Below are 23,773 nucleotides of genomic sequence, written 5' to 3' on the forward strand. Positions count from 1 at the left end.
TAACAAATTGTGAGGGACAAATCAAATTCAAAATTAACAAACCAAATCGTCAGAAAAAGATGAAACGTTGCTGGTGAGAATCACATCGAATTCAGTGGTTTGTGACTTAGGAGGGACGGATCGTATTTATCCTATCTATATTATGGTGTGAGCAATGATACTGTCACGATTGAGACTGTAACACTACCGTCATTCGCTAGTCTTCACTAGATCCTTGCACAATGACAAGAAAATTGAAATTTGACAAATGTGGGGAAATCAGCCCAATGAAAATTGAAACTTATCCGAGTTCTTCCAAACCATCAAAACTTCGTAGGCTAATTTTTATTTGGATGGGCCAAGAGTCAGGGTTACTAGGCTGCCATATCTAAGGTCCAAGGGAAATACAACATCATATTCACTTGAGCAGTATATCTCACCCATCTACCTCTCCCACCGATACTCATCCATCTGTGAATTATCTCATATATTCTATAATTGTTAGTGGAATTTTAGTGTTGCCATTCTTCGGCCTCCGGGCCCATTATGCTCAGGCCTTTTCCGCTTCCGCGTGTGCGTATCCAAACTGCACGTTTGATCGAACGGCTCCGTGACTGGTCACACACCACACACGATCACACCCTGCTTCAGGCCAACCTCTCCGGTTCGCCCGATCTCTCCGCCGCCTCCTACGCACTACATTGAGGCGCATGGTTATGGAACGCGGCGGATGGAAAGCTTGTCGCCGGCAAACTCGGGTCTCCTCTCGATGAACAAATTAACTCAATTAAACTGAGAGCAGTACAACAACAAAGCACAACGATGCTTTGCTTGCTAGTTGCTACAGAGGAATGGAAACAATAATAACTCTCCAAGGGCATCCATGCCGATGGCCTTCCTCACGAATCCAATTGCTGCGAAGCAGGAGCCTACTCCAGAGAGCTTCGGAACCTGCATGATCCATGGCCTGCAAAAAACACCAACGTTGACGACAGATCAATGAGACCGAATGCAAAAATAAACTGAACCTCTAGCTCTCGCAAGATCAAACAGTGTAGTCCGTGTGATTGGTGAATGGTGCCCTATATAGATTCGATGTCCCGAGAAGCGAAATGTTACACACTTTTTCGATCTGAAGAAAAGCTGCTCTTTGCCAAAAAGAGCATTGTTTGTGAAAACACGTTACTACAGATTACAGTAGGATTCGACTAATCGATTGCCTTCAGCAAAGTGCACATTTTCATATCGCTCGCAGTAAGCTGGGTCCTATGGATTCACTCCAATTTGACATGTTTTTTTTTAGCTTGGTGCAGCAAACAATAATGCTAGCAAACACCTAGAAAATCTACTTGATCAACCAGTCATAACGAATGTGTAAATTGATTGGTTATAATGGCATGCTTTAGCAGTTGATCTATCAATCCTCAGCTTGTAAATTTATTTTTCAAGCTATAAGAGTGCTTATGCCCTGTTTATTTTTTGTATTGTCATAATCTACATTCTATTGAGAAGCTCATTCCTATCAAATTGTGTATTGTGAGATTTTGTAGTACAACATGAATCGTAGATGGTGAAAATTAGCTTTTTAAATTGTGATCGTTTGTTTTTGGTTTTAGGGCTAGAATCTATAATCAGAATTAAAAAAAAAAAGAGCTTAGTTGGGTTAACTCACTTGGATCTTTGGTGGTCGTCTCTGCAAGTCCATTGAAGAAGCAGGTGCCCCCAGCCTTCCTGAATTGCTGCCAGTAGGCGTTGAACGCGTAGCTCGCGTGCGCGTCGAGCGTGTCGGGATCGTGGCACGCGCCGCCGGGCTGGATGGCGCTGCACGTCCCGCTCCCCTGCTGGCACGCGTACTCAACAGCGGCCGCCACCGCCGTCTCGTTCGCCGCCTTTCCGCCGCCGGCCAGCACGCACCACGCCGGTGTTCCATCCTGGTCGCCCGCGGGCGGCAGCGGTGGGTACGACCGCCCCGGCCGCCGGCCGGTGAGATCGACCTCGTAGACCTTCGTCGCGTTCGGGTAGTAGATCCCCCAGTGGCGCTCGGTGCCCGGCCCGGGCTTCTGGTCCTCGTTGTAGAGCGCGAAGAGGAACACCGGCATCTTGACCTTCGGCCGCGCCGGCGTGCCCGGGTTCTTGGACATCCGCGCGGCGAGATTACGGTTGTACGTCGCCGCGTTGAGCACGTTGGCGCCGGCCTCGCCCGTGTCGCCGGCGTTCGGCCACCCGGTCTCCGAGACGGCCAGCTTCACGTTGCCATACCCAAGCTTACCCATGGCAGCGACGACCGCGTCGAGCATTTGGTCAAGCAGGTTGGTGTAGGTGAGCCCCGTGCCCGGGTCGACGTAGCGGGAGCTCGCCGCGCCCTGGAAGAGCGCGTAGTCCAGCGAGATGGTCTTGCTGTTGGCCGCCCACGCGAAGTACGGGTACGCGTCGACGAAGTAGTACGAGCCGGTGGCGTTCAGGAACCGAAGCAGCGGGCGCATGACGGAGTCGGCGATGTCCTCGTGGAACGCGCCGGCCGACGGCGGGTAGGAGACCGACAGCGCGTCCATGGCGAGCGTCGTGCCGAGCTTGACCTTGCCGAGCCCGTGCGCGCGGAGAGCGCGGTGCAGGTTGGCCATAGCCGGCACGATGCCGCGCCACGTGGAGCCCGCGATGGCGCGGTTGGACAGCACCTCGTTGCCGACGAGCAGGTGCGCCACCCGCGTCTTCGGGTGGTGCGGCGCGAGGTTCCCCGCAACCCACTCGTCCGCGGCGCCCTTTGACGCGGCGAGCGAGGGTATGGCCTCGTTAGGCACCATGACGGAGACCGGCAGCCCCGTCCCGGCCAGCGCGCGCAGGATGCCCGGGTTGGCGTCGTAGATCTTCACCGCCCCCGCGCCCGCCGCGCGGAGGAGCTCGACGGAGCGCGCCGCCGAGGGGAGGTCGTCGGCCACCGTGCCGTAGTTGACGCCCAGACCGCGGCGCCCGCGCGCGCCTGCATGCATGCAGCACAGCACAGCACAAGACCCTCGTCAGCGAACAACAGAGACCATTATACGAGTAACCGACCAGCAGTAACAACTTGACGTGACGACATCTAGATCGCGCGGGGAGATGTGATCACCGTGGCAATGGCACTCGAGGTCGGCGGCGACGGCATGCCAATGGCACGCGAGGGTAGCGGCGACGACGAGGAGGAGGGCAACGGCGCGGAGGGAGGAGGAGGCCATGGCAGCCGTCACCATCATTGTCGGTGCTTTTGTAAAGTTGTTATTCGATCGGGTGGAAGGGAGCAGTGATTGTTTATAAAGAAGAGGGTTTTTAGGAAGGGGGTTGGATAATCCAGAACGTAATTATTCGCAAAAAAAGTCCAGAACGTAATTAGAAAAGAAAAGAAAAAATAAAACAAGGAAAATACAGACACGCAACTACGAAGGGCAATTTGAGGAAGAAATCAACTTTTGGGCTTTTCTAAGCCGCGGACAAGCCCAAAAGAATTTTTTGGATTTGACGCTATTCCAAGGCCAGGGCCCAATAGTTTTTTTACAGCTCCCTGGTGCCTCAGCGTTTTGTAGAATTAGTTAGTTGAATTATCACCTAAAAAAATGTTTCAATGTATAGTTTTGATCACTATTTTCTATTAGAATATATTTATAAAATCTATTAAATTTATGATATTATGAAAGTATTTTTCAAGACAAATCTACGTATATGATTTTAGATTTCCAAACTAAATATTTTAAAAACTATTGTTAGTTAAAGTTTTAAAAGGTTGATCCAACATTTTTCAAAATAATATGTATTTATGATCAAAGGGAGTAGTTGAATGATTTGCCAAGTGTGGTAAACAGTTTTTGTTATAGCTCAACATAACATGTTGTCAACAAGTCACTAGATTGAACCTTGGTGTTTACTTATACAAATTGCAACTGAACACAATAAACCTGAGCTGCCAAGTCAGGTAAAAGCTATGTCAAGCATAACAATTAATAATAAGCTAAGAACAGGGTATGAGTAGACTTTCAAATATGTGCTATTTTCCATGTTTCGCTTCCTTTCCCCTGTATACATTCTGTACGAGAGCAATTTACATATCACAAATCAAAATCAGTAAAACACTTGCAGCTCAATCCAATTGTTCGTTTCGTACAGAATGGTATGATACAGCACAGACAACAACACTTCCAACAAAGAGCTTGCTAGAGAATGAACTGAACCTGATGTGCAGCACAATATAGCTGCAAACCAATCAGGCGAACCCATCTTCTGCGCCTTCAGATCATAACTCAAATTGCAGTTGCCGATTCGCCATGTGTCACTGGAGTGCCATCACAAAGGAACAACGTAAGGCAAAGCAACTACACCAGCAGTATCAATCAGCTGTGCATCAGACCAGACTTGGCACGATTCTGCAGCCTCAGATTTCGCTGTTTTCCACTCAACATGATCCTCAGGGAACAGCCAGTCCTGATCAATGTACTCTGGAAAGTCCTCCGTTGAAGGTATGGAGTGCACTTGGCTCAGATACTTGGTATCAGGGTGAGGTTGCTTCAGATAACCTTTGTTACTCTCATAACCAGATGGAGAAACTGAAGCTATGTGTTCCTCCGAATAATGAGGGCCAGTGATGTTATAGCTACCTTGAGGCTTATGCTGATCTATATTGCAAGTATTTGTGCCAACTAGTTCTGTAGCAGAATAAGTTGTGATGCCCTGAGAACGCTGCAATATTTCCTCATCCATACAAGTAAGATTGGTAGGAGACATCCTTGGCAGCTTAGCCGTTCTCATGCTGTGTTCTGTCAACATATTGCAAATGAGACTCTAAATAAAATAGATATACGACTACATTATATGCTTATGCGCTATGAAGGACTAAATGCTCATCGGCCACTCTATTGAAAAGGAACTCACCATAAAAAAGAAAGGGAGAGGGAGAGAAAAGGAACTCACGATGTGGAGACCTATTAGCATCCAAGCCTTTTCTTTTCTTGATATCGTCAGAACCAAACTTCTGCTCATTAAGACAGGCCAAGTGCATCAGATCATCTACTTTATTCTTGCTTGCACCAAGCGCACCAAGATCTTCGTGTTTCTGCTCATTTACATTACCATTTTTCTTCATTTCCTTCTGTTTAGTTTTGTATTCGGTCTTTCTTTTCTTTACACCCAGGTCTCTATCTTTGCCTTTAACACCCTTACAATAATTAGTTCTTAACTCTTCAGTTTTTGCCTTCCCTTCAACTGCTCCATCTTTACTTCGTACGAATTGCTGATCCATCTTGCCATGGCAATTGTTAGCACTTTGATTTTCCTTCCCCATCATACCTTTGGTGCTAATTCTGTCACTTTTCCCATTTGCAGAATGGGCAGAAATCTCTGGATACTGTCCCATTTCTTCTGCTATCTGCAAAGTATCTGGGCTTGGCGTAATTCTGCCATTTGCTTGTCTCCCTGCAGCTGATACAACTGTGCTAGTAATATGTCCGCCTTCAGATCTTCTTTGTGTATCCGAATTATCCTGCGGCAGGTCTACTCCATTACAATTGGGCTTTCTACTGGAATGCTTTTCAGGAGACCCAACTTGAAGGCTCTTCCCATTCTTTATTCTAGTTTTAGAATCAACACCCCTTCTCATTCCTTTTTTATTGGCATGAGGGATACTATCACTCTTTTGTACCATCCCATGATTGTCTTGTGTTGCCTGTGCAGATTTCTTGACCATTCTACTGAGAGAATTCCATTCCTTCTCTTTAGAACCTGTAGCACCAATGCTATCAGTGCTCCCATGGAGCAACTCTCTAGCATTATTACATTTGTGGCTTGCATGACCAAAAATTTGGGTAACCAACTCATCTGTAGGTTTAATATGTTTGACTGCTTCATTCTGTACTCTTTCTCCAGGCTTTCTATTGCCAAGGTCATAATTCTTCTGAGTTTCTTGTTCCAAAGTTTGACTTTTGTCTTTATCTCTGTCCCTGTTCTTTCTCTTCTCTCTACGTTTCTCTCTTTTGTGCTTCTTGTTGCGCTTATCTTTCCTATGATCTCTATTCTTTTCTTTTCTTTCTCTTTTTTCCCTGTGCTTGTCCTTTTTGTGCTTCTTCTCCTTGCGCTTTTCCTGAAAAAAGTGGCACATATTCAATAGAATTCAATATGCAGAATTAAGGATGCACACATTCAATACTGATCATTCTCCCTAGCTCTTTGGTACATGCTAAGAAAATATTACAAGACCTCATTGTGTTTTTAGACATGATCATCATCGTATTACAGAGGGGTCTTAACCGGGACTTGTATGTTATTTCAGGCTTGATGGTTGAGGGTATGCTGAAATACATCTGAATCAGGATTTAAGATACAAACCAAAATCTGCTCACGCAGATCACACGGAAAACTTATTCCAAGTAGTACTTCCAGGTTAACTCAACCACAGTAGCAAGGTGCGGTAATAGTAGAAAGCAGGAACAAGTCATAGCCTATGAAAGGTTTAGAAATTTACAAGGAACTGATGGCACCATTCAGGTAAAGTTTTATGTAGGATCGAAATGACCTTTGTACACCCTAAAAGCTAGCCAATGAGGTGAGGTGCTCCCCCTTTTAAGTTGAGTGCATTACTCTTCCACAGCCGTTGTAGGAGTTTTCCAACAATCTCCCCCCCCCCCCACATATTGGTGCCCCTCAGCTCTTCACCATACAGCGACGGTCCCTCAGGCCATGCCCCACCGGCACACACGGTCCATCAAACCTTCACGCACACTCGTGCCCATCGTGACCGCATCTTGTGGACCAGACTCTGATACCAATTGTACAATTGAAAGGATTTTTCTAGACTCCAAAAGTTAGCCAATGAGGTGAGGTGCTCTCCTCTTTTAAGTTGGATGCATTGCCCTTCCACAACCAATGTGGCATTATTCCAACAATTGTAATTGTGTCGAATATTTGTAGTTGTGTACTTGTGTTAGCGGTATATGGCCTTCTCATAAATATGAGAGGATTGTTGTTGCAACCATCATGACGACAGGCTCACATGGGGGTGCCGGCGGTTCTACTGGGACCCCAGGTGGCAGGTGTTGCAACTGTGGGGAGGAGCATCCGTAGTCATGCCCAGGGGTATAAACTTCACCTGAATCTCGTCAACAAATATCGTGTCTCCAGTGTCGTTTGTGATCTCTCACGCGCGTTGTTTCGGTAGATCAATTGTTTCCGTGTAGTTTATCTCTAACATCTTAGTACACAGCAAAAAATATTGTGAAGAATACTGCAAAAGTTCAGATCAAGTCTTTCTGTAGAACGGTGGTTTTCATACAGTAGATAACCAAATACTCTAACAAAAAATAATGCATAGGGATGTGGTGCATACGGATGTGCAGAATAACAAGAAGTATTTCTAAATTATCCAGCACAGCTGAGGCATATGAAATACTTATGTAAAAGAATATTGTTTATCATAGCATATGATAGCACGTATTAGTTATACAAAGATGTGAATAATATAAGAATTTGAAATATAACTGTATGTCTAAATTGTACAATTCTATATGAATATAAATTATTCTTTGTAGTTTCAGTCATTAACACCAAGTTTCAGAAGAAAATGTTACAAATACCATAAGATGCACTGTTATGCAATACACAGATCATGTCAACATAACTCTCAGACACAAGAAAGAGTGTTGCTATGAAAAAACAACTATACATCCCTACCTAGATTACAGAAGAGAACCATATTCCCAATTTTCCCAACCTTCATACATTTCTATTTTTAAGGTAAAATGTAGAGCCCCCGACCTTTTCGATAAATTAATAGAAAACAAACAATATCAGGATAAGGGATCAAGAAGTAGGGTCCTTCCCAGCAGTTTTTTCCCGTCCAAAACATAGTGGTAATTTTCTCTTCATGCTTTGTGATATCTAACGCTTGCAAAACTAGTGATCTGTTAATACTGCTTTAAACATACAGCCTATTGTGAGTTTTCCCAAAATATAGCCATTTTTAATGTTTACAATGTTTTCCCTCTCAATATTTGATTCAGCAAAGAGCATTTGGTAGAGTAAGTATAGTTGGGTGGTTCAATAGAATCATCATCTCCTCATATTCATGAATGCTAAATATGTTGTTTCACTATGAACTATGCGCCTTTCTTGTGATAAATTACAGGACAAAAGCTGGCATCAATATGGTAAGTGCAAATTCTCAAATATCCAGACAGTAAGGGTGGTTCTCTTCTCTCTTCAAGTATGCTCATTCACTACCTAGTTACTCTAACAACAACCTAGTTTTGTGAATAAAAATGCAGTCTACTTTGGCAAGTGATTTCAAGGCACAAGGCATGAACCTTTTTCAGCAGATCCTTGTCTTCACTCCTCAGCCTTGCCTCATACCCTGGCGGCGGGAACGGGAAGCACCGCGACATCGTGCCGCCTCTCACAAATCAACCACTTGACTAAATCTCTGGCAGGATAGTTCAACCAGCTCTCCAGAAAGGTAGCCAAATTCGTTCTCATACACCATATCCCAGTTCGTAGCACCTTCGGCGAAGCTGGAGCAGCACACAACTCTTCAATCTGCGATACACAATCCCCAAATACTCGAAGCAACTCCAGATTCCGTAGCTGCCTGCGCACTGCGGCGATCCAGCAATTCAACTTCCTAATCGACTCCTACTCTCTAGGTGGAACAAAATCCAATCCAGGCGTTGTCAAGAGCAGTAAGTGCAGTCCTCTTCCATCTGCTCACCCCCCACCGCCGATCCCCACCCACAGCCACAGCAGGTGGAACGACAGCCCGGGCCCGGCGCCGCGATCAGAAGCACCAATTTCTCCGTATGCTCCTGCTCCGCCTACCGCAGCAGCAGCGCCGGAGACGCAGCGCATCAACGCGGAGCGCAGCACAACGCAGCCACCGAGAGCAGTACACCGTAGAAGCTTCCAGAAAGTAGCAGGAGCGGGATCGGCCGAGCGGGAGCCTCCCGCAGCAGTTTCTCCTCGCTATATCGGATCGAAACGCCGCGAGAAGCCCCGTTTTGGTCAAAAAGGAAGTCCAAACTCCGGGAAGCCTCCCCCTCCAATCCGGAGGGCTCGGTGCAAAACGGCAGCAGCAGAAACAGATTCCCGAGCGACCAGATCGGGCAACGGCGGGATCCCACCGGCGGCGCGCGCAGGACGAGCGAATCCCACGCGGATCTCCGCCGATCGCGGGGAGATTGGTGGTCGGTTCGACTCTGCTCTGGTGCTCTGTCTGTCTGGTTGGTTGCTACGCAGTTCGCACGCCCGAAGCGGAAGTGGGTGGGGAGGGAGGGAGCAAGGTGGACCGTGTTCTCGTGGTTGCGTGCCCATTTCGGCGACAGGTGTCGGACCGTGAATGCGGCCATGCACGCACGCGATTTCGTTTGTTGACTCGTTTCCTGCGCTGTGTGCTCCGGATCAGACCTGGTCAAGCGGGCTTGACGGCCTGGCCTGGCTCGGGCAAGGGCATGGCCCATCAGGCCGACTATGGAACAAGGCCTGACATGCCGGTTCATGCGCCGGAGGCTCGGTCCACGGTAAGGCCTATGAGACACCGTGTTATGTCGAGTCAGTTTGGGCACGATTAAGGCACGATCGACCGACGGGCACGACGATGCACGATAGGGTGGCAGCAAGGCGAGGCGGGACAGGGTGACGGGGTGGTGAGGGGTCGAGGTCACTGAGGGTGGGGTGGTTTAGTCGGGTCGTGCCGTGCTGAGATTTCAGCCCAGGCATGACCTGACTTATTATGCCGTGTTGGCCAATTTAGCTCGGTCCAGTTGGCTAGCCTTACTTCAGATTGCCAACTTGTACTAGAACCGTTTGCCAAATGTGATAGGCTTCGATTGAAACAGAGCGTGGTTGGGGCCCATTTTTTTTTTTCTCGAGACAAGAAGAGTTTCCCAATCTTGATCAGTCGGGACTGTGTGCAACGAGAGGCCATACGAGGGCTTGGGTAGTCCGATTCTTGATAGGGTGGGTGTCAGTCTGAGATTTTTTTTTTCTTATATATTTTTAAATTAAAAAAATTACAGAAATATACGTCTATTTTGGAAAATTATAAAAACTATACACTTGTCATCCGTTTAATGGGCGAGAAGTTAAAATCGCCCACTGAACGAGTGATAGGTTCATGTAGAAACCAGAGTAGATATGAGAGGGTAGCAGGGCACTTCTCACCCATCCAATGAACGAGAAGTACTCCCACCAAAGGTATGATAACTAAACTAACCGGTTTTGCAAATGAAAAAAAAAAAAAACAAGATTATGTTACTTACCACCAACAAAGGTCAAATCCTACAGAGCTTTGCCGCTCCTCCTCTCCTCTCCTTTCCTCATGTTTCTTTTTTGAATGTTTAGGAGCTCCCAACTGTAGCAAGCCGAAAAATAAGCCTCTCTTGGCTTTCTATAGGCATCGGCAATAGGTTTTGCTACGTCCCACCAAGGGAGTGGGGCGTGACCGACCGTTGTCGTCCACTAGATGAGAGATTTTAGTGGCTGACCGTTGTCGTCCATTGGATAGGAGATTTTTGACTTATTGCCCGTGCAACGAGTGATAAGTTTTAGGTTGTGGTGGCAGTCAAGGTGACGGTCACCAAAGGCCTCTTCTCGCTCTCTAACAACAAATCACCTTTTCAGGAGCGATTTTTAAATATCATGCATGTTTAGTGGGTAATTTTAACTTCTCGCCAGCTGAACGAGCGGCAAGTTTATATTTTTGAAATTTTCTAAAATTGACGCATATTTCTGTAATTTTTTAATTAAAATATATAAAAAAATTCTCAGTCTGAACCGTACCTAGCCCATATTTACCATGATGACGAATGGGCCTTTCAACTCTCTTGGACGAGTGACACTCATGGATGGCAATGCTCGCACCGTCGCACGCATTCTGCCCGGCAAAATGTTCAGAGTTCCCACCTCAGTGCGGCGTATCGTGCTCATCCTATGTGATTGACATGCTTTCCATGAATGAGTTGACCTACTGTGCTACATGCACAATGCCATTAACCATGCACGTTCTCAAAGATCAAGTGGTCACACAAAAAAGAAAAAAGAAAGATCACAAAACGAGGTCCTGAATTAGTCGGTGGAAGCAGTTCAGCCAGGTAATAAAGCTTCTTGTGCGGCACAAAGAAAAAGGCAGGGTAAAAGAAACGGGTCAGGCAAATAATGAGAAACCTCGGTGATGGCTGCCTTACATCTAGATATCCTTGATCAAATCGTGTTGTCTGATCCATCTCGTCCAAGATCTCATGATGAAAAGCGAAAATCTTGAGCTCATTCGCATCCAATGATCGATGCATTGCTTGAATCGCAAGGGATAGCTACCGAAACGAAAGAAAGAGCGAAAAAGAAAAGAACAGCTCCAATCTAGTCCTTTTTTTGCCGCTGTCGACTGAAGTGCATGTCCAAATGTTTGGCCGTGGTGTTCTGGAATTGGTACGATGCTTTGTCACTAGGTTTTTCATGGAAGAAAAAGAAAAGGCATACATGCACTCCATATTCAGTTATTCAGTTATTCCTATATGCGTCCTGGATGTGCAGGAACCATATGGTTAAGTCTTCGCCTGTCCTGATAAAAGCTTCAATGTCCTCTGGAAGTTATAAGCAATAGTAGCCAGTACCATCAAAATTGAATTCACGAACCAATTCTCTGATTTATGGTTCAGGGGGTTGGCTGCTGGCCACTGTTCACAATCTAATGAATTTCCAATGATGCACAGACAAACCTATTTATCACATAAGTTAGAAGAAATAAAAAACACATGGGGTGAGAAATCAGTAGTCAGAATCCAATAAAAAAATGCAAAGACAAGTTGCAAACTTGCAATCTCAGGACATACAGATACGTACAGCTGGGCCGCATCCATGGCTCTTTTGTTAGTGAAAAGTGAAAGGGAGACAACTAAGTTCAGAATTTGCAAGTCATGAGGCACAAGGGGACCAGAGTTAGGATGAGGTCAACACCTTCCTAACCTCATGCTGATGCAAGTCAAAGTCTGCTTAATCCTCCAGCTCACCATTTCCATGGGGACAAAGGTCCTCACACAGTAACAACAAAACTAGCCAGTCCTAGCAACAATGCCTGTTTTACTACTACTGATGCAACAATGCCTGTTTGGAATGCAGATAATACAGTTAGTCGATTTTTTTTGTGTGCAGATAATACAGTTCAATTCCCATCGGAATCCACGCTCCAAACGAAGAGTAGCCAGGTGTCCGCATAGGCCAAGCACTGCAAAGGCAGCAAATGCTGCCTTCTGTAGCCTTGTGACACTCGATTCACACTCACACCCTGCCATTCTATTGGTCTTGCAAGAATTGCTGAGTTGCTGTTGGAATTGATCAATTATCTTGGAATAGTTGCAAAAGGACAAGAAACCGACTGTACTATGCTAAAAAGGAGCTGTACCAATGCCCAAACAAATTCATTCCATGTCCAGTCTCACCAGCCAGCTGCCTCACACGCATTGTGCCTCACACGCATTGGCATTGCAACAAAATTCAGAACCGAATGCACAAACACTCCACACGCGGTAAGATACCCTGGTTCAGAGAACCACAAACAAAAGGGCAAGTGCAGTGCCCAAAATTGCACAGGTTTATATATCCATGGGAAAATGCAGAAGTTGCATCAAGTCCACCGCCAAAACTTAAACAATGTTGTTTTGGCAGCCTGCAACCGCTTGGATTGACATCAGGCACAGCATCTTGAGTTCTTGACATGTTTCACAGGTGACAATGAAAAAAGAATTAGATACTAGTAGGGAGCCGATGACCTCATCCTTGTTCAGCCATGGCTCCTTTGCTTTGCTCTGTTATCTATCTATACCCCCATCTTTTTTTCTACTTTTTCTTAAGCTTAATTTAGCCATGGATCCTTTCCCTTGCCGCTAAGCACTAGCATGGCAGCATCATGAAGAAACAAAGCTGTAAGGCTTAAACAATAAGCACTTACAAAGTTACAAAACAATGCTAGCTAGCCTCCAGGGACATGAGAATACACACTTGGTGGACGGCTGGGCCGGGGGACACGCGGCTTGGCTCCTCACGATGCTGCGGACATGGCCATGGATTTCCTCTTGGTGTGCTTGCCGGCGGGGATGGTGACGCCTTTGGTGTCCAGCTTGTAGTACTGCACGAACCAGTCGACGAAATGCCGGAGGCCGGCCTCGAGCGAGGTGGCGGGGCGGTAGCCGAAGTCGCGAGCGGCGTGGCTGACGTTGGCGTGCGTGAACGGCACGTCGCCGTTGCTCGGCATTGTGACGACGCGCTTGTGCGCCTTCTTGCCGAGGAGCTTCTCGAGGATGGAGACCATGCGGGTGACGGGCACCGGCGAGGTGTTCCCGAGGTTGTACACGCGGAGGGGCGCGGGCCCGCGCTTCTTGCCCGACTTGGAGCCGGTGCTCTTGCCGGCCGTGTCGAGCGCGCCGAGGCAGCCCTTGACGACGTCGTCGATGTAGGTGAAGTCGCGGCGGGCGTCGGTGCCGTCGGCGGCGCGGAAGAGCGTGATGGGCTCGCCGTCGACGATGCTGCGGGCGAAGAAGAAGTAGGCCATGTCGGGGCGGCCCCACGGCCCGTAGACGGTGAAGAACCGGAGGCTGGTGATGGAGAGGCCGTAGATGTGGTTGTACGCGTGCGCGATGGCCTCGCCGGCCTTCTTGGTCGCCGCGTACAGCGACGCGGGCCGGTCCGTGCGGTGCTCCTCGGAGAATGGCGCGTCGGTGTTGAGGCCGTACACGGACGAGGACGACGCCCACACGATCGCCGGCTGCGGGTCGGCGTGCTTGGCCGCGACCTCGAAGAGGCTGACCAGGCCGGCCACGTTGGACGCGACGTACGTCTGCGGCGCGCGCATCGCGTACCGGACGCCGGCCTGTGCGGCGAGGTGCAGCACGTGCGTGAACGGCACCGCGGCGAAGAGCCGCTCCAGCAGCGAGGCGTCGTTGATGTCGGCGTCGAGCACCACCACCCCGCGCGACGCGAGCAGCCGCTGCCGCGCGCGCTTCAGCGAGGGGTCGTAGTACGAGTTGAAGTTGTCCAGCCCGAGCACGCCGTCCCCGCGCGCACGCAGCGCCAGCGAGCAGTGCGCCCCCACGAATCCCGCGGCGCCCGTGACCAGCACCGACATGACCCCATCCCGCCGCGGCGTGGCGCTGCGCCGCACCTCCCGCTCCCACGCGGCGCCCCTGTACGACGCCGCGGACCCCAGCAGGCTCCGGTGCGAGGACCGCGACGACGACCCCTTCGGCGACGCCGACGCGGAAGGAGCGGAGAGGCGGAAGGAGTGGGAGAGCAGGGACGGGTAGTGCACGGTGAAGAGGACGACGAGAGCGAGCGTGGCGAGGACGGTGGCGCGGAAGAGCAGCTGGGAGGACGCCGACACGAGCTGCCTGGCGCCCGCCGCGCGCCGAAGCAGCACCGCGGCGCCCCCGTGTCTCTCCAGCCTGATGCCCTTGGCGGCCGCGTCCACCACGGTGGCCGGCATCTGCTCGGCGTGCGGTGGAGTGGAGGTGAGCTGGTAGTACGGTGGTGTGGGGAGCGAGTGAGCTGGAGAGGGAGACTGAGACTGAGACTGAGAGCGAGCGCCTGAGATATAGAGGTGAGCTCGGGAGGATCACCGCGTGAGGATGTCATGTCGCGTCGCCTCATTGTCCGTGTGTCAGAATTCACCGCGTGAAGGCTCGAGGCTGTGCGCGGGAATGGGTGAGTTTTTGTCAGCTTTTGCCAGGTACACAATCCAAGTATCCAACCCAGTAGAATTACTTTTTTTCTTTTTAAAAAATAAGAAAAAACTGCGTTATAGTATTACCTTGTTTAAGAATACCGGGCACTATTGATTTTACTGTTTAAACTTTAACTGACAATAAATTTTAATATATTTTGTTAAGTAGAATGAAAACAGTATTTTTAGATTCATCATGTAATGAACTTTATAAATATTACATGCTTAAAGCTATTTGCATATGTATTTGATTAAAATTTATGATCAAAATTTAAATAGTAAAGTTAATAGTATCAAATATTTTGAAACGGAGGGAGTACTAATTTCCAACCCCATTTGGCCTTGTCTAAAGGTGAGTGTGAGAAAATGGGAATTGTATTATCTTTCTGCAAAGATTGATGCACCTAGTTGTTTATTATTATAAGGTTTTTATATAATTTTCTATCTCTGTAAGCCTGAGTAGAACCCTGCCATTTGGGAGCATTTAAGCATTTTTTTTTCTTTGGAGAAGTTGAAATACTCACTTTCTTTAGAAATAGTATGCGTTTTTTTGAAAAAATTAAACTTTGTGTACTTAATTAATATTTAATCAAATTATAAGAATATCTAGTGTATAAAAATTATACAACTAGATTCATAATTTAAAATAATTTCATATTATATAGGTTTTGTAGCTATAAATGATATTTTTTAGAAAAACTTAATCAAAATCTTCGAATACCAAGCTCAGAAGAAATACGTATGTTATTTTTGAACGGATGGAGTATAATTTTGGGAAGTGGCTCCGTTAGGTGTTTAGACCTGGACAAGTGGTGGAAGCACACTAAGGCACTTATGTGTCCCTTTGGAACACAAGATTTGTGCATGAAAATATTTTTTTTCAAATAGGACTGAAATTATATTAAATTTGGAAGAAATTTATCCCCGCATTACATAGAGATCTTGAGAAATAAAAAACTACAAAAATAATATAACTAGGTCATTTTCTTCATCTCTAGTAACCTTCGTCGTGATAATTAGACAAGTAGAACCGGGGTTAATTCGAGAAGTTTAAATTTGATTTATTGGCCATTAGGTGCGCTCGTGAAGAAACAATTATGCAAGTCTTGGGCATTTTCACCCCAATTGTAGAGTTCTGTGGTTTAGTTTCTCTCTCCCTCTCTTTTTGCTCCGCACGGTTCTCTCTTAGTTTGATCAATGTAGTTCCCCTGTTTTTGGGTTAAAAAAGGAATGCTCAAGCAACTTCACTCATCTTTAACCATTGTTTACCCACTAATTGGATGATAGTATACCTTGCAAGCATAACATGGAGAGCACTGATGATCCAGGTCCTCTTTGTTTTCTTGCCGCTTGACCCTTTCCTCTTTACTAACATGGCAGTACGAGTGTACTCGTCAGTACCGAGTTGGGTGACAGCTTGGAAAGCTGTGGGAACGGAACGAGCTGATGGTATATTGGTAGCCTCGGGATACTTTGATACCACTGAGTCACTGACAAAGGTGTGATCCATGAATTCGCTTGCTTTTTTTTCATTTCTCCCTTCAAGGAAAGTAAGGGATCCCATACTTCGCCAGCAAGAAAAAAAAAATTGTCGTCACGTTAGTTTAGCGCGTGATTATCATTTTGAAAACAAACGACGATGTTCTGTGTTCATCATTAAATCATCAATCGTGTTTCAACTATAAAAAATTAAGTTAAAATATGTCTTAGTTTATATATGATAAGTGATTTGTAAGTTTGTTAATTTTGGTTTGTCGAGTTTTAGGTTGCTTAAACTTGGTTTGAGTGTTTTGATTATGAATTAATTGGAGTTAAAATTAAAAAATGAATTTGTTTGTCTCATAATATGCAGGTAACGGATGTAATTTGGTGGTCAACGGTGAGTGATTGGAGCCAAGCGGGGTTTGATGTCGGACGATTAAGGAGGCTGGACGGAGTCAAGGATGATCCTAGTTGTAAACGTGAAGATCAAGCAAAATATGAAACAGAGGATGAAGACGATATGTTGATCAAGTCAAACGAAAAGATATTGGTGCAAGTGACAAGACGGTCTGAGGGATCAGAAGTGGGAGAGACTTGTCGACAGTCAGGATTGCAAGACGGAGTACACATGTCGACATCAGAGCATTTGTTAAGGTGTAAGCAAGTGGTGAGTTACGCTTTGAGAAGCGTACAGAGGGTTTCACAGTTGTGCCTCAAAATCGTGGGAGGATTGAAGGAGTATATGGCACAATCGCGAAGCTTGCGTCGAGACGAAGCTAAGTCATAAAAACGCCACGAGCGTTCGATGGATAGAAAAAAATGAACCAAAGTACACTCGATGGTAGGTGTGAGTGTACTACAAGAGATGAGTATTTTAGTAATAAGTTAGGAAATTTAGAGTTCAAATTTATTAGGCCTATAAATAGAGAGGTATGGCTATGTGAAAGTTTGAATCAGCTACTTGAACCTCGTGTGCCACCTATTTGAGAGTTTAGTGCTAGGATTTTAGAGAAGAGAACGAATGTGTACTTAAACTATGCAATAGGTGTGAGGTTTGAGAGAAAAATCTTTTTAATTTGTATAAAATATGACTGATCTTTTAAAGTAATAAAGTTTATATTTTTACATATGCTTGAATTCTCCTCCTTTTAGTTTCTCTCTATTGGTTCACTTGTTTTTTTACAAGTTTTCTATCTCGGTTGCGAATTTAGTTTTCGTGCTTGAGCTGAATTTTTTCATCTTATTAGAGTTAATATTCGAGTCGTTAGAAGCATAAAATTCAAGTACAAAAGTATATAATTGAGTATTGAATTCGTTTACCTCTAATCCATCAATTTGGAGAGTTTTTTTTTCATTCGGTGATCATTTCCTTGAGTTTTTGTGTTTCTCCTAAATATCTAATTCATGTATGGGGTTGAGTTATGAATTCGTTTTCTGTGAAACCTAGTGTTCGATTCTAATTATGAGACCTACTTTTTATTAGATTTTCAAATTTGATTTTTGAATTGAAACTTCCAAATTGGGCCGAATTTTTTTTTACTGTATTGCTCTTTATGGTAGTTTCTTCTTAAGATATGTTAGGTAAATAAAAAATAGATGATCTATTTTATAAAAAAAATATAAAATATCTATTCACCCCCTATAATCATATATCTCAATTCTACAGACTGATCCGATTCTCCTCCGTAGCCTAGGTAGCCGAGTCTCAGAGTGACGAGAGAGTCACCATTGCTCGTGACAGAACAACGGCAGGACGAAGTAACTTTACTTGGGTCTCTTCTAGTACTGGTTTTTAATATATTAATTAGATGTCTAAGTAAATAAAAAAACAATGTGACAAGCAATTTGAAGAGAGAAATAACTTGTTTTTTATAAAAAAAACCTAATACTTTGAATAATTCTAAATAATTGTGAGATAATTAATTATCTTAAAAAACATTAAGAAGCTATCAGCATACATGGATGCATTCTCCTCTAGGATATAAATAATGCATTCTCCTCTAGGATATAAATAAGGCATTAGCAGTAGCCATGGAAATTATGGTGTTTTGACGATAGAGGTCAGCACTTACGCCATGTCGGCCATCTGTCTCATTTATCCAAGCTGTACTTAGGCTACTCTCAGTGCTAATTTTTTAATATTAATTAGATGTCTGTGTAAGTAAAAAGATGATATGATAAATAATTTAAAATAAGAGAGAAAAAACTTGTTTTTTATAAAATAAACTAGCTATTTGAACAGTCATAAATGATTATGAGATAGTAAATTACTTTAAGATAAAAAACTAACAATATATATATTAAAATTTTATTTTTCAACATCAATTCCTTAATATCTTTCTTCGACATCAAACAAAGTACTGGGGTGGCCTCATATCAGTGCTACCCCTGAGCGGGCAGCCTCCCGGATCGCCCGCATCTCAATGACGTGTGGGCCCAAGCGGAAGAGGTAAATGGCGCCTCGGAAACGGCGCGGAGGAGTGGGCGGCGCTCCTTTGACTTTTGACCGCATGATGCGTGAGCTGTACGGATGCGTATACTCCATCGGAAGGTGTAACTGCACTGACGCTTGGGCCCGTAAGGCATCGGAACCGTCAACCATGCGTGGCGATGGCGTTGGCCAGCGGCAAGGAGAAGCCAATCGATCGTTGTGTGGGTCGGTGCATATTATGAATGCTCACAGAGTCACAGTTCAGATTCAGACAGTTCTTCTACTGCTGCTGATTTAAGAGCCTCACATGGTCGCAAATGTGCCGCATGGCCAATGCGGCGAGCGACCGGGCAGGCTATTAGGTCATTTTCAACGGTTATTTTAAATTTTTATTTTTAAAAATATTATTATAGTATCCCCTATCACTATTACAACTTCCCTCATTCCAAGGATCTCCAGCAGCTACTTTATATCTCATCCACTATCTTCTCTCCCTTATATTAAATTAATTTTTTCCCAACCGCCATAACCGCTACCGTAGCAATTTTTTGACATGTTGTATGGTATAAATTAGTGTCACGGAAATTATTTATTCGGAATAAATTTTTTTTGCGCAATATATTTTGCATTAAATATATGAGCGCTAATGTGTGTGTCGCCCCCTGCAATTACGGAGATAGAAATGAATGTTTGCAACGATCGTATGCCCTGACCTCCACTTCAATCTAGCTTGGACAATAAGAAGGTCACCAATCTTGCTGCGGAAGACCGAGGAGTAGTGGCTTGCAGTGGAAGGAATTGGTGTGCTATGGATGGACAGGAAGAAGGCCTCCAGTCTTGCTGCTGAAGGCTCACGTGCGGTGGCTTATAGGGGAAGGAATAGCGTTGGCTTCCGTCACAAGACTCATCCTAGCCCTATTTATATGATGATGATGTAGTCAGACTTTGCAAGATAGCGAAAAATGGATCGTCACGAAGCCTGGAAGGAGACCGTGAGAGAGTTGTGTTTCGGCAATGGCTCTTCCGATGAGGAAGATAATTTGTTCCTTGTGACTGTGACCGCGTTCCATGAGTCGTCGGCAACATAGCGCGGAGCTTGGGGCGGTTCAGTGCCGGGACGTCGCCGTATCCAGCGGAATCGGCTGGAGGGGCATCAAAGGTTGTTCAATGACTACTTCGTCGATCCCCCTGTGTACCCCGATTACATATTCCGCCGCAGGTAATATTGTGAATAGAAAGTCTCTTGGCGTAGTATTATGAACACATGTATGTGAATAGAAAGTCTCAAGATTGTGGAGGCAGTTGCGGACCATGACCCGTGGTTCCAACAGAGGAGGAACGCGGCAGGGGAGCTCGGACTGTCGGCGTTGCAAAAAGTCACTGCAGCGTTTCGTATGCTATCATACGATGCTCCTGCGGATTCTCTGGATGAGTGCCTCCGGTTAGAGGAGGCCACCATCATTGAGAGCATGAGGCGGTTTGTTCGGGCCGTCGTCGGGGTGTTTGGCAATGAGTACCTCCGTTCTCCGAACGAGGAGGACACCGCTCGCTTGATTGCTATAAACGAGCAAAGAGGATTCCCGGGGATGCTGGGAAGCATCGACTATATGCATTGGAGGTGGAAGAACTGTCCGACAGCGTGGTCGGGTTCTTTCACCGGCCACGTCAACTCTCCTACGATCATTCTAGAGGTGGTGGCGTCGCAAGACCTGTGGATTTGGCATGCCTTCTTTGGCATGCCAGGGTCGCTGAACGATATCAACGTTCTGCACCGCTCACATCTCCTCGACAACCTTGCCGCTGGTGTGGCGCCGCAGGTACAATACTCCATCAATGGACACCAGTACAACATGGGGTACTACCTTGCAGATGGTATCTATCCGGAATGGGCCACCTTCGTGAAGCCCATATCTTGTCCGCTTGGGAGGAAGCGGCAACACTTCGTCGTTCAGCAGGCGGCGGTACGGAAGGATGTGAAACACGCCTTCGGGGTCCTACAGTCTCGATTTCCTATAGTCTTGGGGGCTACAAGGATATGGGATCAGGAAACCCTTCATAACATCATGATCGTCTGCATTATCATGCACAACATGATAATCGAAAATGAGAGACCTGATGATGAAGTTGAACACGTCTACGAAGGTACTGGTAACCATGTGGAGCCGTTGCACACCTCGACCCCCTCAATTGAAGCATTTACACACAGGTATGGGATAATAACTAGCAGGCAGGGTCATCACCAGCTTCGTGAAGATCTTGTGGAGCATCTCTGGCAGCTCCACGGAGGAGAGTAGACCCAACTTAATTGTAGTCCAATAAATAAAATGATTACTACGTTATCCATTGCCAGTGCGTATTATGTTTGAAAGTATGTCGAATATGCTATGTAATTTCATACTATGTATGTCAGCTTTTATCAATGGATCTAAACAAAATTTTAACAAGCTGTGGATGTTCTACCAATTGGTTTAGGTAAATTTTACAGCAGTCAATATATCGAAATATAGAAGGACACATCAATTTTGAAGTACATGTGAAGTCACATAGTGCAGTAAAATGAATAACAGTACTACATATGAAGTCACATATTGCAGAAAAATGAATAACAATACTACATATGAAGTCACATACTGTAGGAAAATGAATAACAGTACTACATATGAAGTCATATATTGCAAGCACAATCATTTACATACAATACCATTAGAGAACGTGAAGGCCGAAACAAATTAGCCAGATGGGCCAGACGAGGCGCGACGACCTGCAATGATGCTCTGCCGGAGACTCTTGTAGTAGGCTTGCTGGTCCTCATCTATTTGTGAAATATCCATGTTCATTATGTGCCTCTCCTCCTTCTCCTTTTCCATTTGCATACGCTCCTCCTCAAGCCGGAGCTTCTTCCGCTCAACATCCATCAACTCTGCAAACCTCTTAGCCCTTTCCTTCTCAATCATCTCTTTCATTGCCAACTGCCGATCAAATAGCTCTGTCATGGGCCCTGAAGCAGAACTAGAGGACAAAGTACCCTGTGCCACCTCTTTCGAGCGCGTGCGGCCTGGTGGCCTCTTGGCACGTGGACTACAGTTGGAAGGTGGTGCATCCGCTCCTTCAGGGTTGTTCATCCCGGCTGAAGACGCTACCTGTTGCGTCGAGGAGGGACTTCCCAAAGTGGCGGTTTTCTGCTTCTTGCGCGAGGACTCCGATTGCCACTTCGAATGATTCCGTAACTCCCTCCAACACGGCAGCAACATGAACTCCTTGTGCTCCGCGGCTTGAAACATCTTGCATGCCTCCACGACCTGCAATTTTTTTAACAAACTTCACAATGAAACATATGTGATACCTAATGAAACAGAAACCATCAGTAGGGGGGAGTCCCAACATAAACCACAATTTGCCTTGTCAGTTAAGTTAAACATATGCCACTAATTCTAAGGTGCTAGAAACAATTACAACTGATTACTACAACTGTCTATTCCCAGCCAGTACTATGAAATGGTGACAGAACCTTGCATGCAGAACATATACATTGCTTTTCGCAGGTAAGAACAAGGTCCACAACATATACATTGCTTTAGGCTGAAACAAAGGTACATTTGTAGCTTAAGGGGTTCAGTGACATACCGTCTCCGCCTCAGTCGTACCACTCTTCTTAGTGCGCACGGCCCTAGCGTAATGGCCGCAGAACTTCTGGCCCATCGTGTTGATGAATGTCCATCTCCCCTGCAGCGACTTCTTATTTCGGGTTGATGTGAAGGTCTTGTTCTCGTTGAAGTAACTCTCGATCCTGTGCCAGAACGCACCTAAGCTCTGGTTGCTCCCAACCACGGGATCCAGGCTCACGTTCAACCATGCCGCAACAAGTATAAGGTCCTCCTCCAACCTGTAACTGCAGCCACAGCCACCCAGTGTTGCCGCCTCTACAGGTGCCTCAATGTCCTGCACCTGTGCCGAAGGAATATGGGTCCCGATGATGCCATCTTCGGTGAGCGGCAACACATCGTCCCAAGGCATGCGCTCCGTGTCCCCACGAAGGAACCCAGCGTACTCCATTTCGTCCCTGCCCACAAGTGAATAAGCAATGCAGTACAACTAGGAAGCTGCAATCGTTCCCTCCCAGGATAGACCAAATTACATATGACAGAGGCAAAAGAAGTAGCAAAGACCCTATGCTTTTCTGTTACAAACAAAGCAACTCTACAATACAATGTTTCAAAATGCAGCATTGTAATGTGTCCAAACATATAATGTTGCATGTCTCAACCATAAGTGTGTGTTGTTAGGCATTACAGAAATTGATTCACTGACACAATCAAAACTGCATGCAGCTACAACAAGATCCTCAACCAATCGAAACAGCACCTTTGCAATAACACATAATGAACATGGCCATGGCATCTTATCAACAAACCTCAAATAACAGTTCACCAAAAGTAATAGCATTTCGTAACCAAGCTTCTGGATATGTCTTAAACATCTAAACTGACTACCAGACTACGAGACCCACATGTAGACTGACTACCAGACTACAAGACCCACACCTAGAGGTTAGCCGTTAACCTATAGGAACCGGCTACCGTGACTCCATACATTCCGAACAACGAAATAGACACCGTACCGAACTACAGCCTCCACGACCTATCGGATTCAATGGACATTGCATCTTCCAAACACAAGAGCTCATCGGTGCTCCAGTCAGTGTGAACGACATCTTCGTCATCATTGTCCTGTGAACCCGCCGCTTCCTCTACCACTGCAGCGCTTGAACTGTTGGCGTCATCACAATGGTTGTCGACACCAACGTCCCTCATACAGTCTTCAACTTGGAACACAAGCTGTTACAAGTCCTCCGCTATGTTTTCCACCTGTAGAAGGGCCATGTTCAGGTCCACGGCAGCCGGGGTGCTTTCCGGACTCAAGTTGTCAATGGCCACCTTCTTCAAAGCGGAAGCCGGCTCCTCGACATGGTCCTGCATCTTCGACACGAGGGCGACAAGCGCTGCGCGGTCCATCTACAACCACGAATGACGGATGACTAAAGGAACGAACCATTTGACACAGTACCAGGTTCTGAAATCATTGAACATGTGCTTAATTGTGCCCTTTGCAGCAACTAAAACAATTAGGTGTTCTCTACAATTTCCAATTGCTATCTCATGTAACAT

The 23,773-nt window shown here is 46.0% G+C and overlaps 4 protein-coding genes across 5 annotated transcripts; 1 reads left to right on the plus strand and 3 right to left on the minus strand.

The window, feature by feature from the left end:
* Positions 1–908: 908 nt before the first annotated feature.
* On the minus strand, positions 909–2,846 carry LOC133896459 (probable glucan endo-1,3-beta-glucosidase A6). The gene is made up of 2 exons (XM_062337069.1): positions 1,652–2,846; positions 909–946 (listed from the first exon to the last, which is right to left on the minus strand). The coding sequence occupies exons 1-2, from the start codon at positions 2,778–2,780 to the stop codon at positions 909–911; spliced, it is 1,167 nt and encodes a 388-aa protein (XP_062193053.1). The 5' UTR covers positions 2,781–2,846.
* A 1,130-nt stretch (positions 2,847–3,976) lies between these two features.
* LOC133895316 (uncharacterized) lies at positions 3,977–8,756 on the minus strand. Of its 2 annotated transcripts, none has more exons than XM_062335545.1 (3): positions 8,298–8,756; positions 4,915–6,079; positions 3,977–4,760 (listed from the first exon to the last, which is right to left on the minus strand). In XM_062335545.1, exons 1-3 carry the CDS (start codon positions 8,373–8,375, stop codon positions 4,291–4,293), a joined length of 1,713 nt encoding a protein of 570 aa, XP_062191529.1. In that variant the 5' UTR covers positions 8,376–8,756; the 3' UTR covers positions 3,977–4,290. The 2 variants fall into 2 exon arrangements, with proteins under 2 accessions (XP_062191529.1, XP_062191528.1); XM_062335544.1 differs by having other exon boundaries at positions 4,876–6,079.
* Positions 8,757–12,538: 3,782 nt separating this feature from the next.
* LOC133895728 (UDP-glucuronate 4-epimerase 6-like) lies at positions 12,539–14,552 on the minus strand. Its single transcript, XM_062336224.1, has one exon. The coding sequence runs from the start codon at positions 14,456–14,458 to the stop codon at positions 13,019–13,021; it is 1,440 nt and encodes a 479-aa protein (XP_062192208.1). The 5' UTR covers positions 14,459–14,552; the 3' UTR covers positions 12,539–13,018.
* Positions 14,553–19,676: 5,124 nt separating this feature from the next.
* LOC133895199 (uncharacterized) lies at positions 19,677–20,902 on the plus strand. The gene is made up of 2 exons (XM_062335364.1): positions 19,677–19,767; positions 19,887–20,902. The coding sequence occupies exons 1-2, from the start codon at positions 19,677–19,679 to the stop codon at positions 20,900–20,902; spliced, it is 1,107 nt and encodes a 368-aa protein (XP_062191348.1).
* The last annotated feature ends 2,871 nt before the right edge of the window (positions 20,903–23,773 follow it).

Source organism: Phragmites australis, chromosome 16, assembly GCF_958298935.1.
Source record: "Phragmites australis chromosome 16, lpPhrAust1.1, whole genome shotgun sequence".
NCBI lineage: Eukaryota > Viridiplantae > Streptophyta > Magnoliopsida > Poales > Poaceae > Phragmites > Phragmites australis.

Excerpts from the sequence above, each read along its gene's own strand:
- LOC133896459 (XM_062337069.1), bottom strand. The coding sequence starts at position 2,780 with ATGGTGCCTAACGAGGCCATACCCTCGCTCGCCGCGTCAAAGGGCGCC. Across the intron at positions 947-1,651 it reads GACGACCACCAAAGATCCAA|GCCATGGATCATGCAGGTTC; the intron begins GTGAGTTAACCC and ends TGTTTTTTGCAG.
- LOC133895316 (XM_062335544.1), bottom strand. The coding sequence starts at position 8,375 with ATGTCGCGGTGCTTCCCGTTCCCGCCGCCAGGGTATGAGGCAAGGCTG. Across the intron at positions 6,080-8,297 it reads ACAAGGATCTGCTGAAAAAG|GAAAAGCGCAAGGAGAAGAA; the intron begins GTTCATGCCTTG and ends CACTTTTTTCAG. Across the intron at positions 4,761-4,875 it reads CTCTCCCTTTCTTTTTTATG|AACACAGCATGAGAACGGCT; the intron begins GTGAGTTCCTTT and ends ATATGTTGACAG.
- LOC133895728 (XM_062336224.1), bottom strand. The coding sequence starts at position 14,458 with ATGCCGGCCACCGTGGTGGACGCGGCCGCCAAGGGCATCAGGCTGGAG.
- LOC133895199 (XM_062335364.1), top strand. The coding sequence starts at position 19,677 with ATGAGTCGTCGGCAACATAGCGCGGAGCTTGGGGCGGTTCAGTGCCGG. Across the intron at positions 19,768-19,886 it reads CGGCTGGAGGGGCATCAAAG|AAAGTCTCAAGATTGTGGAG; the intron begins GTTGTTCAATGA and ends GTATGTGAATAG.